Source organism: Oncorhynchus gorbuscha, linkage group LG15 (genome assembly GCF_021184085.1).
Source record: "Oncorhynchus gorbuscha isolate QuinsamMale2020 ecotype Even-year linkage group LG15, OgorEven_v1.0, whole genome shotgun sequence".
In the NCBI taxonomy this organism is placed as follows: Eukaryota; Metazoa; Chordata; class Actinopteri; order Salmoniformes; family Salmonidae; genus Oncorhynchus; species Oncorhynchus gorbuscha.
In genome coordinates this window covers 78,221,763-78,237,274 of record NC_060187.1, presented here as the reverse complement: position 1 = coordinate 78,237,274, position 15,512 = coordinate 78,221,763, and the positions used below count along the sequence as shown (strand labels likewise).

The 15,512-nt window shown below is 43.1% G+C and overlaps 2 protein-coding genes across 7 annotated transcripts; both read right to left on the bottom strand.

Moving 5' to 3' along the window:
- Positions 1-1,255: 1,255 nt before the first annotated feature.
- styk1b (serine/threonine/tyrosine kinase 1b) lies at positions 1,256-10,125 on the bottom strand. The gene is made up of 10 exons (XM_046302700.1): positions 9,730-10,125; positions 6,571-6,626; positions 6,172-6,357; positions 5,518-5,886; positions 4,776-4,957; positions 4,572-4,652; positions 3,462-3,670; positions 3,330-3,370; positions 3,060-3,156; positions 1,256-1,761 (listed from the first exon to the last, which is right to left on the bottom strand). Exons 2-10 carry the CDS (start codon positions 6,623-6,625, stop codon positions 1,569-1,571), a joined length of 1,413 nt encoding a protein of 470 aa, XP_046158656.1. The 5' UTR covers position 6,626; positions 9,730-10,125; the 3' UTR covers positions 1,256-1,568.
- Positions 10,126-10,380: 255 nt separating this feature from the next.
- Positions 10,381-13,832, bottom strand: LOC123996575 (glutathione S-transferase kappa 1-like). Of its 6 annotated transcripts, none has more exons than XM_046300025.1 (9): positions 13,458-13,832; positions 13,289-13,339; positions 12,900-12,971; positions 12,528-12,592; positions 12,240-12,368; positions 11,920-12,065; positions 11,550-11,666; positions 11,281-11,374; positions 10,381-10,477 (listed from the first exon to the last, which is right to left on the bottom strand). In XM_046300025.1, exons 3-9 carry the CDS (start codon positions 12,935-12,937, stop codon positions 10,434-10,436), a joined length of 633 nt encoding a protein of 210 aa, XP_046155981.1. In that variant the 5' UTR covers positions 12,938-12,971; positions 13,289-13,339; positions 13,458-13,832; the 3' UTR covers positions 10,381-10,433. The 6 variants fall into 6 exon arrangements, with proteins under 6 accessions (XP_046155981.1, XP_046155980.1, XP_046155978.1 ...); XM_046300024.1 differs by having other exon boundaries at positions 13,315-13,339; XM_046300022.1 differs by having other exon boundaries at positions 12,528-12,609; positions 13,458-13,830.
- Between the last annotated feature and the right edge of the window lie 1,680 nt (positions 13,833-15,512).

Below are 15,512 nucleotides of genomic sequence, written 5' to 3'. Positions count from 1 at the left end.
ACATGTAAAGATGCTGGAGGAGTGCTTGATGCCATCTGTCAAGCATGGTGGAGGGAATGTGATGGTCTGGGGGTGCTTTGATTGTGGTACAGTAGGAGAGTTTTACAGGGTAAAAGGGATCTTGAAGAAGGAAGACTATCACTCCATTTTGCAACGCCATGCCATACCCTGTGAACGGTGCTTAATTGGAGCCAATTTCCTCCTACAACAGGACAATGACCCAAAGACCCTCCAAACTATGCAATAACTATTTAGGGAAGAAGCAGTCAGCTGGTATTCTGTCGATAATGGAGTGGCCTGCATAGTCACCGGATCTCAACCCTATTGAGCTGTTGTGGGAGCAGCTTGACCGTATGGTACATAAGAAGTGCCCATGAAGCCAATCCAAGTTGTGGGAGGTGCTTCAGGGAGCATAGGGTAAAATCTTTTCAGATTGCCTCAACAAATTGACAACTAGAATGCCAAAGGTCTGCAAGGCTGCAAATGAAGGATTCTTTGACAAAAGCAAAGTTTGAAGGACACAACTACCTGGCCTGATGACTCCTTGCTGTCCCCAGTCCATCTGGCCGTGCTGCTGCTCCAGTTTCAACTGTTCTGCCTGCGGCTATGGAACCCTGACCTGTTCACCGGACCTGCTACCTTGTCCCAGACCTGCTATTATAAACTCTCTAGAGACAGCAGGTGCAGTAGAGATACTCTGAATGATCGGCTATGAAAAGCCAACTGACATTTACTCCTGAGGTGCTGACCTGTTGCAATACAACCACTGTGATTATTATTATCTGACCCTGCTGGTCATCTACAAACATTTGAACATCTTGGCCATGTTCTGTTATAATCTCCACCCGGCACAGCCAGAAGAGGACTGGCCACCCCTCATAGCCTGGTTCCTCTCTAGGTTACTTCCTAGGTTCTGGCCTTTCTAGGGAGTTTTTCCTAGCCACCATGCTTCTACACCTGCATTGCTTTCTGTTTGGGGTTTTAGACTGGATTTCTGTACAGCACTTTGTGACATAAGCTGATGTAAGAAGGGCTTCATAAATACATTTTAAAAATCATAAAAAATGAATTATTATTTATAACCTTGTCAAAGTCTTGACTATAATTCCTATTCATTTTGCAACTCATTTTATGTATGTTTTCATGGAAAACAAGGGGACGTTTCTTCGTGACCCCAAACTTTTGAACAGTAGTGTACATCAGTGGAGCCTGCTGAGGGGAGGACGGCTCATAATAATGACAGGAATGGAGTGGAACAGCTGGAATTGAGTGAATGGAATGGTATCAAACACATGAAGTTGATACCATTCCATTCCCTCCATTCTGGCCATTATTATGAGCCGTCCTCCCCTCAGCAGCCTCTACTGGTATACACGATCAACTACAAACAATCAACGACAAAGTTGACTCAACGATTGTGCCTGTTCAACTATCTTAAGTCTATGGTACAAAGACAAAAAGGGCAGAAGGAAATTAATATCTTTCTGGAATGAATGGAGGTATACATATATAAACATCCACCGTCGTCCCTCGGCACAGTGCATTTCGTTGGACGGCACAGCCGCCACTCAGAAAACAGTGTAACTGTTGGACTCCCCATATCCAGCCTCTTGCAGGTACTGCTCGATGTTGATTGGCTCAGGCACCTTGAGTACTTTGTCGTTGGCACTCTTCTCTCCTGACTGGAGCTTGCGGTCAACCTCAGCCAATGTGGCGCGATCCTGCTCCTTCCATTGGCAGCAGGCCTTGATGATGGAGTACCTGTGAGAAGGGTGGGCGTGGTTAAGAGTGAATAGAGGTATATCTCAGTTATAAAGACAGAGGATAAAGAACATTGTATCTGTCTGTCCCATTATGGCGTCTTTTATGAGTTGGTAAACCAACTGAAAGGGTGCACACTGCCACCTGGAGTGTGTTGTCTGAACAAGTATAAAGCCAAGGTTTGGGATTTACTGCCACCTGGAGTGTGTTGTTTGAACAAGTATAAAGCCAAGGTTTGGGATTTACTGCCACCTGGAGTGTGTTGTTTGAACAAGTATAAAGCCAAGGTTTGGGATTTACTGCCACCTGGAGTGTGTTGTTTGAACAAGTATAACGCCAAGGTTTGGGATTTACTGCCACCTGGAGTGTGTTGTTTGAATAAGTATAAAGCCAAGGTTTGGGATTTACTGCCACCTGCAGTTATGGAATGTTTGCTCACAAGCACAGATGAAAGTAGAATTAATTTCTTCCTGGTACGGGACCTCCTATTAGTGCATGCATAAATCCTTTTATGTGCTTAATCATTACTTACATATAGAATCCCTATTCATTTAATAGGATCTCTGTGGATCTAGTCGTCAAAATGTGTCAATGAACTTTTACAATGTATTACCTTTTATTGTGGCATGAACACAACCTGTCATGATGTTTTCATCTGATTGTCAAACAATCCCTTCAAAGGGCTCCTTTACTAGGCTATCCAGGCACGTGAATCTGTTACACAACACCACAAAGTGTAATGACATAAGGCAAGAACTTATGCTTCCACTGCTGTCTGTTCTCATCTCGGTGTCGGACACTTATCTCTGCCTTGCCAAATGTTTGTGATCTCGTCGAACCACATCACATTTTGGCAATACCACCCATTTCCAAGTCAGTTTCCCTCATTCGTCATGCCTCTGACATTCGTTAATGATAAAAAGAGGTGGAAGAGCCTACATTTTTATTACATTTTGTTTTAAATATTGCAATATGCTCATTGATGTTTTACCGGTACGGTGTACCCCAACTATTTATTTTGTCAGGACGCCGTACCGCCTTTCCCCTGCTCATAAGTATATTTCATTGGCCGATCCCTCCTGATCACCTGGATGGAATTACGTGACCCTTCCTTAACCCATAGGAAGTCCCACCCAGTTGACTACTTCAAAATTGTGAAATTCCTCAATGGTGCTGCCCATACTAAAACAGGCTTTTAGGAACTAGAGTCCTCTATCTATCTCTTTGGTATCAGTCTAAAGAAGCCCCCTCTCCTGGCAATAACGCAGTAATAATAGTGATGTATAATGGATAGTTACAGTGAGTTGGAGCAGTTGGCTGGCTTTCTCAGTGTTTTCCCTCTCTGGTGAAACTGTAGAAGCTCGTTGACGGAGATATCTGAAAACGGAGCATCACCTGAGAGAGGGAGAAAGAGAGAAAGAGGGGAGAGAAGGAAAGGTTAATGACACAAATTAGAGATTGTAGCTCAGAGAAAGAGATTATATCAGAATAAATGAGAGTGGTTGTTATGTGTATCATTGGCCAAAAGGGGCACTCAAAGTCAGAAGAATAGATTTCATGTAACTCACCCAAGGTTGCCATTTCAAACAACAAGATGCCAAACGACCAGCTAGTGAGAGAAAGACAAACATGTATCAGTGTATTTTGCATATCTTGAAAATTGATTGAAATGTCAGCATAGACCAAGTAGGGTAACTCACACGTCACTGCTGTGATTGGCAGGCCTCCTAGCCAATAGCTCGGGGGCCTGCCATTTCTTCATGCCAGGAACTTCAGTCTGAGTAGCTCCCTGGGTATTCCTCGTGTAGACCCCGCCCAGTCCCCACAGCTTGGCCGTCAGCTCCCGGCTAACCAGTACGCTGTGAGCACGGACGTTGCCATGAAGAAGGTCTCGGCTGTGGAGGAACTCCTGATTGGATGACAGGGGATAACGTGAGGTCAAAGGTCAGAGGTTAAAGCTGTGGGACAGTGTCATATCTCAACATTTGTAAATTATTCCCTTTCATTCAATTAGTCTCTAAAGTCCACAGTGACTTCGTCCTCTTGTTTCCTTTCCCTCTTCTGTACAGAATACACAGGACAGGTGCAGTACACTGACATACAGCAAACATACCATGGAATTCAGCTGACCAAATCAATGCAGAAAAAGAAAATACATAAGCACAGGAAGCCACTGTGGAAAATACATAAGCACATGAAGCCACTGTGGAAAATACATAAGCACAGGCACCCACTGTGGAAAATACATAAGCACAGGCACCCACTGTGGAAAATACATAAGCACAGGAACCCACTGTGGAAAAGACATAAGCACAGAAAATCATGGAAAATACATAAGCACAGGAAGCCACTGTGGAAAATACATAAGCACAGGAAGCCACTGTGGAAAATACATAAGCACAGGAAGCCACTGTGGAAAATACATAAGCACAGGAAGCCACTGTGGAAAATACATAAGCACAGGAACCCACTGTGGAAAATACATAAGCACAGGAAGCCACTGTGGAAAATACATAAGCACAGGAAGCCACTGTGGAAAATACATAAGCACAGGAACCCACTGTGGAAAATACATAAGCACAGGAAGCCACTGTGGAAAATACATAAGCACAGGAAGCCACTGTGGAAAATACATAAGCACAGGAAGCCACTGTGGAAAATGTTCATGGTTTGGTTTGAACATGGGGCAGGTTCATGCTTTGATGATGGGGCAGGTTCATGTTTTGTAAATGGGGCAGGTTCATGGTTTAAACATGTTGATTTCTGTGACAGAAACACATTAAGCCAACATATTACCATAGTCTACTCACCAGAGCAGAGGCTACCTGTTTGGCCATGGTAAATATACGTCTCTCTGTGATCTCACATGGAGGTTCCCCGCCCACACCATCCTTACATAACACACAAAGAGAATCAATTTATACCGCAAAACATCCTTATCACAAACAGCTCCTAATTTTACTATAAATAATGGGCTAGTAGAGACAATGTCTCATCGGTAATGTGGTTCCTACCTGTCTGCACCGCCACAGGAAGCTGAGCAGATCTCTGTTCTCTAGCTCCTCAACAACGGTAACTAGGGGCACACGCAGAGAGACCACGCCCAGGAGCTCCGGCAGGAAGGGGTGTGGCCCCAGCTGGGACAAGAAGGAAGCAAAGCCCAGGAAGTTGTGCCTCTCTGTGGCGCTCGCAGAGTCTGAGGGATAGGAGGAGGAGAGGAAGATGAAATTGCCTGCCAACATGCTGTGCGAAAACGGCCTTCCCAAGCCTTTGATAAACAACTGCTATGGCTGAACATATTTTGTCTTTATCTCAAAGCCTTGAAGCAGATTTGCTGTACCAGTTGGTAATTACATTTCTGAAAGGGAGGTCAGAGAAACAGGTTGTAGAGAGACCAGTTTTACAAAGTAAACAGTTGCTGCAATTATGGTGGTGATTGTCTAACAATCCACAAGCACGAGCCACACCTATTGAAACTAGGGAAGAAACTGCCTAATGACGCTGTGCCCCCATTCAATGGCTCTTTACAGTGGCTGTTTCCTCACTTCTTGACCAGGCTGGAAAATATTGAAGTAACATGCTTTGACCACAAATTCTACCTTACACTAATGTCAACCCTAACTTTAACCCTTACCCTAACCCTAAAGTAGTTCTGACTATATCACCACTTTGGTATGCTAATACACTGCTTATAAACCATTATTAAATAGCTTGTTTCAGTAGTAGCTGTTTTTCATCTCCTCCCACTCCTCTCACCGTTGAGCACTCGGAGCACAGCGTTCCTGTTGTCCATGCGGGCCCTGTAGAGAGAGACAGCCTTGTCAGAGCGCAGGGAGAAGGCTGCGGGCAGCGAGGCCACTAGGTTGAAGGACTCTGGCAGCCTCTGGCGAGGCAGCTCCCTGGGCTGGACCATAGGGGTGAAGGAAGTTGTGAAGGACTGGGGTGGGGGGCTGGACGGGGAGGATGGGGTAAAGGTCTTGGGTGGGGGGATAGGGGGGAGAGAGGGAGTCCTCACAGAGGAGAGACAGTTTGAGGAGGGGTGGGAGTGAGTTGGGGAGAAGGTAGAGTAGGAGGGGGCATCGAGAGAAATAGTCTCATGTTCCAGGGGGTTGATACCCAGGGGAGCTGTGGAGTGGGAGGGGAGGATGAATAGAGAGAGGACAGAGAGGGAAGAGAGAGGAAGAGGTTATTACCTGACGTTTAGAAGTAGATAGCTACATTATAATAACAGGCTTGATTCTGTTCATTACTAGCCTGTGCAAATAGAATAAGCGCCTATGTTGTTGACATAGACAGAAACATACACACTCATTACCTCGAATTACCTACAGTGTTTCACTATGAAAACAGTCTTTCAAAGTCACATCCTTGAGCACAAATACACATACACACATACACACACACACTCACCATCAATGCCGTGCAGTTGTCTTCTGGAGCGCTGTGATCTGGACGTGGCCACAGTGTTCTGTGGTCGGATGCGGTCCACCTTCTCAGGACAGTACCGTAGCAGAATGATGAAGACCAGCACGACCAGGAAGCTAGCCAATAGGAGGATGGGCACGATGATCACTTCTTGCTCGTACACACTGATATCTGAGGAACAGATGTGAGCATTAAGACAACGAAGAGAGATAACTGTGTGTGTGTGTGTGTGTGTGTGTGTGTGTGTGTGTGTGTGTGTGTGTGTGTGTGTGTGTGTGTGTGTGTGTGTGTGTGTGTGTGTGTGTGTGTGTGTGTGTGTGTGTGTGTGTGTGTGTGTGTGTGTGTGTGTGTGTGTGTGTGTGTGTGTGTGTGTGTAACACTTACTACAGATGGTGTCTCCTGGTTGACAGCGGGAGTCTGCTTCTGACATTGAAGACATTCTAACAACAAAGCAAGGCAAAGTGGGTAAAACATGAGGCCTTGTAGGTTACAACATTGTACAGTACCAGTCAAAAGTTTGGACACCTACTCATTCAAGGGTTTGTCTTTATTTGACTATTTTCTACATTGTAGAATAATAGTGAAGACATCAAAATTATGAAAGAACACAAAAAAGTGTTAAACAAATCAAAATATATTTTATATTTGAGATTCTTCAATGTAGCCACCCTTTGCCTTGATGACAGCTTTGCACACCCTTGGCATTCTCTCAACCAGCTTCAAGAACAACAGTCCATCATCACTTTAAGACATGAAGGTCAGTCAATCCAGAAAAGATCAAGAACTTTGAAAGTTTCTTCAAGCTCACTGGTCACCATAGCAGCACCCACCCGTAGCACGCGCTCCAGCAGGTATATCTCACTGGTCACCCCCCGCCAATTCTTCCTTTGGCCGCATCTCCTTCCAGTTCTCTGCTGCCAATGACTGGAACGAACTGCAAAAATCTCTGAAGCTGGAGACTCTTACCTCCCTCACTAGCTTTAAGCATCAGCTGTCAGAGCAGCTCACAGATCACTGCACCTGTACATAGCTCATCTGTAAATAGCCCATCCAATCTACCTCATCTCCATACTGTATTTATTTATTTATCTTGCTCCTTTGTACCCCAGTATCTCAACTTGCACATTCATCTTCTGCACGTCTTAACATTCCAGTGTTTAATTGCCATATTGTAATTACTTTGCCACCAGGGCCTATTTATTGCCTTACCTCTCTTATCCTACCACATTTGCACATGCTGTATATAGATTTTCAACTGTATTATTGATTGTATGTTTGTTTATTTCATGTGTAACTCTGTGTTGTTATATGTGTCAAACTGCTTTGCTTTATCTTGGCCAGGTCAAAGTTGCAAATGAGAACATGTTCTCAACTAGCCTATCTGGTTAAATAAAGGTGAATTTTTTTATTTTTAAGTGCAGTCGCAAAAACCATCTTGCGTTATGAGGAAACTGTCTCTCATGAGGACCGCCACAGGAAAGGAAGACCCAGAGTTACCTCTGCTGCAGAGGACAAGTTCAATAGAGTTAACTGCACCTCAGATTGCAGCCCAAATAAATGCTTCACAAAGTTCAAGTAACAGACACATCTCAACATCAACTATTCAGAGGAGACTGCGTGAATCAGGCCTTCATGGTTGAATTTCTGCAAAGAAACCACTACTAAAGGACACCAAAAAGAAGAAGAGACTTGCTTGGGCCAAGAAACGCGAGCAATGGACATTAGACCAGTGGAAAATCAGTTCTTTGAGATATTTGGTTCTAACCTCTGTGTTTCTGTGAGAAGCAGAGTAGGTGAACTGATTATCTACGCATGTGTGGTTCCCACCATGAAGCATGGAGGAGGAGATGTGATGGTGCTTTGCTGATGACACTGTCAGTGATTTATTTAGAATACAAGGCACACTTAACCAGCATGGCTACCACAGCATTCTGCAGCAATACATCATCCCATCTGGTTTGCACTTAGAGGGACTATCATTTGTTTTTCAACAGGACAATGACCCAACACACCTCCAGGCTGTGTAAGGGCTATTTAACCAAGAAAGAGAGTGATGGAGTGCTGCATCAGAAATCCTAGCCTCCACAATCACCCGACCTCAACCCAATTGAGATGGTTTGGGATGAGTTGGACCGCAGAGTGAAGGAAAAGCAGCCAACAAGTGCTCAGCATGTGGGAACCCCTTCAAAACTGTTGGAAAAACATTCCTCATGAAGCGGGTTGAGAGAATGCCTAGCGTGTGCAAAGCTATCATCAAGGCAAAGGGAGGCTACTTAGAAGAATCTCAAATATAAAATATATTTTGATTTGTTTAACAGTTTTTTGGTTACTACATGATTCCATATGTGTTATTTCATAGTTTGGTGTCTTCACTTTTATTCTATAAAGTAGAAAATAGTACAAATAAATTCAAAACCTTGAATGAGTAGGTGTGTCCAAACGTTTGACTGGTACTGTATGTCAAGAGATGATATTCAATCAGGTTAAAAACAAGGTTTCAGTGGCAGACAGTTCAGTGCCTGGGAGAGGAATATTCACCTAACACATCCTCTGTTTATTTTTTTCCCATGATGAAAGGTCACACTTACACACATAACCCGCTTAAACATTAAAACACAAGAACGGATGAATCACATGAATGATGAAGAACATCATCCTCACATGATGGCCAGTAATAGTGAGTTTCAAATCCTTTGTTTATAGTGGACTAACTAGATGAGATCCTGTGATGTGAATTAAGATTGAGATTATGATCACTTTATTCGTCAGGTGTACACAAAGTCCAACTGAAATTGGACTTCTGTTTTATCCCAACCACTCCCCCGAAAGACACACGAGACAGATGTTTCCCCTTGCAGGAACCTAGCAAGTACCCTCAGGAATTCTCACAATCAATCTGAGGTGTGCCTAGACTCTAATACAACTTGTGATTATCATAGACACACACCCAGTCACCTCCAATTTATTCAGAAATTGTACTAACTTAAAGGAAACCAATTGTACTAACTTTAAGGAAACCAATTGTACTAACTTAAAGGAATCAAATTGTCTCTTTGTCCTGTCAAGTCTCTCTATTCTGCTCTCTCAAGCTTCCCTCCCCGTTTCACTCTCACATACACAGCTCATTGTAGCTGTGAATGCAAAATTATATGCCCAAGCTTCACAAAAGGGCACAACCTCATATGAAGCATCACGTTGCAGGACCAATGCACATCTGTACACCTATGTGGCACAGCATCTGGGGCTTCTGCCTGGTTTGGCATTAACACATTACTACCGTTTTACTGCAGGCCAACTATGAAAATGTGTCTCCCAGTTACACAAGGAAACTAAATCTCCCGAACCACCTGTGTGTCAGTGCAGTGATTACTTAACTTGTCCGGCTGCATTTTTCCAACCAAGTAAAGCACAATGACACACACTCAGAGGAACACGCACAATCGCTCTCTATCGCGTAAATACAGTAATGGAACCAAGATCTAGTTCAGACAAATTATAAAACAATCACATAGACAAAGTAAACACACAGTGTAGTCATCTTACCTCTCTCCCTCTGTGTGTGTGTGTGCCTCAGACCTTAAGAAAGAAACCTTAACAATCCAGTGATATAATCATTGGCCCTTTCCGTCACAGAAAGCAACACATTTCATACATTTTCCCTGTTCTGTCAGTGTGTGTAGTCCAGGGTTAGTGTCGTGGTTTCTCTCCCATTCTCTCTCCTCTCAGGGGGTTTGTCAGGCTCACGGTTGTGCGGCTCTGTGTTTGTGTAAGTCACACGTTCAGTGTCGTCTCAACCCCGCCCTCATCACCTGCACTACCACCATCTTTCTCTCCCACCGTTTCTCGCTCCATTTCCTCCCTCATCCAGGGAGTCTATCATAATATTAAACCAGTTTAGAGGACTTCTCTCTGTAGAAGTTATTTCCCTCCTTATTCTGTCTTGACCTGTCAAACTCTCGTTGTGTTTGCTAGCCCTTTGTCAACTATCTTTTGTCTGGGGAAACAGGTCCTTCCACTTCTTTCTGTCCTCTTCCTTTTGTGTCGCATATCTGGCATCTAATCTTCCTAAAGCCTTGCTTGTCCTTACATGTAAATGTCAGGTTTCTTTGTGGCAGTAAAAGTGATTAGTGAAAAGACAGTCATCTATTTCAAAGAATACATTTCAGGCAGATTTAGAAAAAAGACCATTTCAAATCATATCTATAGTATTTATTAATCTTAATGAATTCCCAGTTTCATGTTTCAGGTCACAGTTTGGCAGCAGCAGGCTGGGGTCCCATCCACTTCTCTCCTAGAAGACAGAAGGATACAATTGGATAAGGTCTGTGCTGAGGTGAATCTTGATGGGCTCAAAGAGATGATAGTAATGATATAGGAACCAAAATTCAAAACAATAGAATCTACCATATTTAGCAACCAGGACGAAATAATGATATTGACTGTCTTGTGTGTTTACATACCGTTTGGTAGCTAAATCTATCAAAAGACTGTGAGGTGCATGCCATAAAACGTGCACAATGACATGTGCCGTATTACAATAAGACGTACAGTATTGATTGCAGTATTAAAATGTATGCACTCACTACTGTAAGTCACTCTGGATAAGAGAGTCTGCTAAATGACGTAAAATGCGAAATTACTGTAAGTATATAGCCTACAGTAATTGTTATCTTAAAGGTTGACTTTGGACACAAAACGGTCAAACTCTGCCACTTTCTCAATTTGGGGTGTGACTTTGGTGGTTCGTCGATGTGTCATTCTGGTCATGCGCACCCCGCGACCGACGTAGCTAGTTCGTTAGCTAAGCTAGCCAGTAACTCCTCCAGTATGTTTTGACCTAATATCACAGGATTCGTTTTTGGACAGACGCTATAGAGATCGGTAAGAAATGGCACTTCTGTAGCTAAATATTGTATTCATCCGAATTGTATTTGTTTTTAAGCATTACATGCCCTGGTATAATGGTTCATTGATAAGTCATATTGGTTAAAGTCAATTCTATAATATGCTATTTGTGAATATTCTGATGCAGCCAAAGTGGGAGTTTATGCAGGAACATGACATCTTATGATGCCAGGGGAAGTGTGGGCTCACCTATGCAGTGGGCAATGAGCTCAAACCGGTCAGAGCCAAAGAACACCTCCGCCTTTCCATTCACATGACACACAGCCAGAGGAAAACCAAAGGCCTGAGGTAGAGAGTACAGAGACAAGGTGAGATAGCAAAAGAAGTGAATGTACTGATGCTGATGTCCACTCCCACACTGACGGCTGCTATTATCATTAACAGCCCATCTAAACCATCTACATGTATGGGGTGGGGTTGGTTGGGAGGGAACAGGGAGAGGAGGGGGAGACACTGACCCTATGGTCCAGTGCTTCCTGGGTGGATCTCTTCAGCTTGTCTTTGATTTCCTTAGAGGTGGACAGTTTCAGCAGCTCTTCCACCTCACAGGCTGAGAGCCCCGCCTTCATGGCTGCCTGGAAAAAAAACATGAATTACATTAAAAACAAACAACCTGCAATGTTCAACTCCGTCACGCCACCATCTAACCAGACCCAATCTCAAAATGCTCTAGGAGGATTATGCCCTCCACTAGTGCAATTACATTAGTGTTGGGAGATAGCACTTATTTAACAGATATTATATGAAAGGCACATGTGACTAACACTAGACAGATGAATGGAGAGAAGCCTTGAACTCAAGCTACAGCGACTGAGTACTTCCTGGTACCTCAGAGAGTGATGCAGGCTGGGTAATGTCTTTGTCTTGGCTCCAGATCCTCATCCACAGCTCCCGTGACACCTGCTCTACCTGCTTATCTCCTCCCACCTTCCTCTCCTGTACCGCCGCCACAAAGCGCATGGCAGACAGCGAGCCTGGGACAGACAAATACAGTGGGGCAAAAAAGTATTTAGTCAGCCACCAATTGTGCAAGTTCTCCCACTTAAAAAGATGAGAGAGGCCTGTAATTTTCATCATAGGTACTCTTCAACTATGACAGACAAAATGAGAAAAAAATATCCAGAAAAATCACATTGTAAGATTTTCACCTTTTTCAAACATGGCCTCAAAGGGGTCAGCAGGGGGACTGATGGGGACCTGGAAGTACTGGGCTAGACGGTGCAGGTCTGTGGTCATATACAGGAACTTGTTTGGGACCAGACCTGGGGGCTTATTACCTGGAATACAGGATAAAAGTACAGACTTTACGTCACAATGCAGATGACTTATCATAATGACTTAATGGCTGACTGACAACATGTGCAATGTAAACATAACAATCCATCCATAGCCTATTGTGAAGCCTGGTTTGTGTAATGTTGATCTTAGCTACTTACCTGATCCTTGCATGATGCCACCCAAGAACGCAGGACGTAGTTTAAGGTCAATGTTCCAAACATTTCTGTAACGGCACATGACCTAAAGATCGGATACATGCATGCACAATGATCAGTCAATGCATATAACTCTACGTCTGAAATTTAAAAATGTACAATCTAAAGCTGAGCTGCCCATCCCTCTTCCTGGAGATCTAGTGTCCTGTAGGTTTTCAGTCCAACTCTAATTTAGCATACCCGATTCAGCTATTTTAAGATCTTGTTGAGCAGCTAATTGGTAGAATCAAGTGTGTTAAATTGGGGTTGGACTGAAAACCAACAGGATAGTAGATCTCCAGGAAGAGGGTTGGGCCCTGATGTAAAGACACTAACCTCAAAGCCAAGCCATGAGTAGGGAGAGACCACGTCATAAAACAGTTCAATCACTTTCCTAGAACTTGCCATCTGAAGGATTTTTTTTTTTGTATTATTGCAACAATAATAACAATATTACACATCAATACAGGGACAATGAAATACTAGAACACCAGGCAAACCCCCCCGAAAAAAAGTATAATTCAGGACATCATTAATGTGTGGATACAGTAACATCCGTGTAACATTGTTATCGCACTGCAAGTAAAAACGTTCCTGTAGCCAAACGATGTAGCTAGTTGTAAACATTCGTGTAACATTGTTATTGCAAGTAAAAACATTTCTGTAGCCACAAACACTTAGTTATAACGTTATTTTGTGGGGTAAATTAAAACGTTCTATCTTACGTCATTGTTAATTATGTGCACGTTACCTTTGACCACCAGCTAGATGTTCGTCTGTCAAAGAAAAAACAGTCAAAGTTCAACCATTGAAAACATTCAAATGCACTTTGAACTCTGAATGTTTTCAAGTTTAGAAATGAGTACATATGCACCAAAAGATCATTCAAATTACCCGTGCAAAAGTCAACAACTTTGTTCTTTCGTTGTGTATTTCAAGGATACATGTAAACTAACAATAAAGACACTAATTTGGAGCCGCTTTAGTTAACGCGAATATAATTAGCTGCAGTCTAGCGCGCAGTGCTTCTGGGTCATTGGTAGATGGGATACATTGTGTTCAATTACGTTTAATAAAGTAGTTTTACTTTCTAAATTAGTTTTACTAGCTAATCCTAATCCTTTTCCTAACCTTAACCTAATTATCATAACCTGCTACGTTAATTATCATAGCCTGCTGCGAAAAAGTAAATTATAGTAAATTGTGACATAAACTGTACTCCGTCTAGTCAAAACCGTGTTTGTTTACTTTATACATTCTTCTTCAAATTTTATTGGCGAATCGCAACCAACTGATATGTGCATACACTGCCACCTACTGCCCTGGAGTGTGATACTGGTCACGACCTACCGTACCTGTACCACTAGACATTCTTCTACCGCTTTGCTCGTTTTGGTACAAAAACACTGCCCTAGTTTGCAGCCATCCACTAAAAATATAAAGTGCAACATGTAAAGTGCTGGTCCTATGTTTCATGAGCTGAAATAAAAGATCTCAGAAATGTTTCATACTAAAAAAAGCTTATTTCTCTAAACTGTTGTGCACAAATTAGTTTACATCTGTGTTAGTAGTGAACATTTGATCCTTTGTCAAGATAATCCATCCACTTATCTCAGTTGCTAGCTGTGCCACTAGAGATCCTGGTTCGAGTCCAGGCTCTGTCGCAGCCGTCCGTGACTGGGAGACCCATGGGGCGGCGCACAATTGGCCCAGCATCATTCGGGTTAGAGGGGGTTTGGCCGGCTGGGATGTACTTGTCCCATCGCGCTCTAGCGACTCCTATGGCGGGCCGGGCGCATGCAGGCTGACACGGTTGCCAGGTGCACGGTGTTTCCTCCATCACATTGGTGTGGCTGGCTCAGGGTTAAGTGGGCATTGTTTCAAGAAGCACTGCGACTTGGTTGGGTCGTGTTTCGGAGGACGTATGGCTCTCGACCTTCGCCTCTCACAGGAGTTGCAACGATGCGACAAGACTGGAGCTAACAATTGGATACCACGAAATTGGGGAGAAGACAGTATTTCTGTCTGAAACACTCATTCTGATTGACTGGGCCTGGCCTTCCAGTTGTTGGGCCTGGCTCCCAAGTGGGTGGGCCTATATCCTCCCAAGCCCACCCATGGCTGCGCCCCTGCCCAGTAATGAAATCCACAGATTAAGATTTATTTCAATTCTCTGACTTCCTTATTATTTTTCTTAAAACTAAATTGTTGGTTAAGGGCTTGTAAGTAAGCATTTCACGATAAGGTGCACTCAACGATCGCTGCAACTGTACATAGTCTATCGGTAAATAGCCCACCCAACTTTACCTACCTCATCCCCATACTGTTTATGTTTATTTACTTTTCTGCTCTTTTGCACACCAATATCTCTACCTGTACATGACCATCTGATCATTTATCACTCCAGTGTTAATCTGCAAAATTGTAATTATTCGCCTACCTCCTCATGCCTTTTGCACACAATGTATATAGACTCTTTTTTTCTACTGTGTTATTGACCATGTGTAACTCTGTGTTGTCTGTTCACACTGCTATGCTTTATCTTGGCCAGGTCGCAGTTGCAAATGAGAACTTGTTCTCAACTAGCCTACCTGGATTAATAAAGGTGAAAAAAAACGCATGTGACAAATACATTTTGATTTGATGTTATGTACTAAAGTCGATTTCATCCACACTTGCGTTAGTCCCCACACGTGGTGATTGGCATTTATGCTGTGACAATGAAAAGGCAGAAGATAGACCTACAGTAGGTTTTAGCAGGGACGTTGGGTAGGATGACCTGATTTGTAACTATGAAAATCATTTTGTCAAACAGATTGCGAACCCAAAAGAGTATATTTAATTCTAGAGGGGATACAAAGAAATATAAAATAGTTTGGGTAGAGTGTAGGGGCAGTTTTATGTAATATTTTCTTCAGGAGATTTTATTAGCTATTTACTTTATTTAGT

Bases quoted from the DNA above. Each gene is read 5' to 3' on its own strand.
- styk1b (XM_046302700.1), bottom strand. From the start codon at position 6,625: ATGTCTTCAATGTCAGAAGCAGACTCCCGCTGTCAACCAGGAGACACC. The intron at 4,958-5,517 runs GTGAGAGGAGTG...CCTATCCCTCAG, and splicing joins TGTGCTCCGAGTGCTCAACG to ACTCTGCGAGCGCCACAGAG. The intron at 3,157-3,329 runs GTGAGTTACATG...TCCCTCTCTCAG, and splicing joins GTTTGAAATGGCAACCTTGG to GTGATGCTCCGTTTTCAGAT.
- LOC123996575 (XM_046300022.1), bottom strand. From the start codon at position 12,971: ATGGCAAGTTCTAGGAAAGTGATTGAACTGTTTTATGACGTGGTCTCT. The intron at 12,610-12,899 runs GTTAGTGTCTTT...TCCGATCTTTAG, and splicing joins ACTCATGGCTTGGCTTTGAG to GTCATGTGCCGTTACAGAAA. The intron at 11,667-11,919 runs GTACCAGGAAGT...TTTTTTTTCCAG, and splicing joins AGCCTGCATCACTCTCTGAG to GCAGCCATGAAGGCGGGGCT.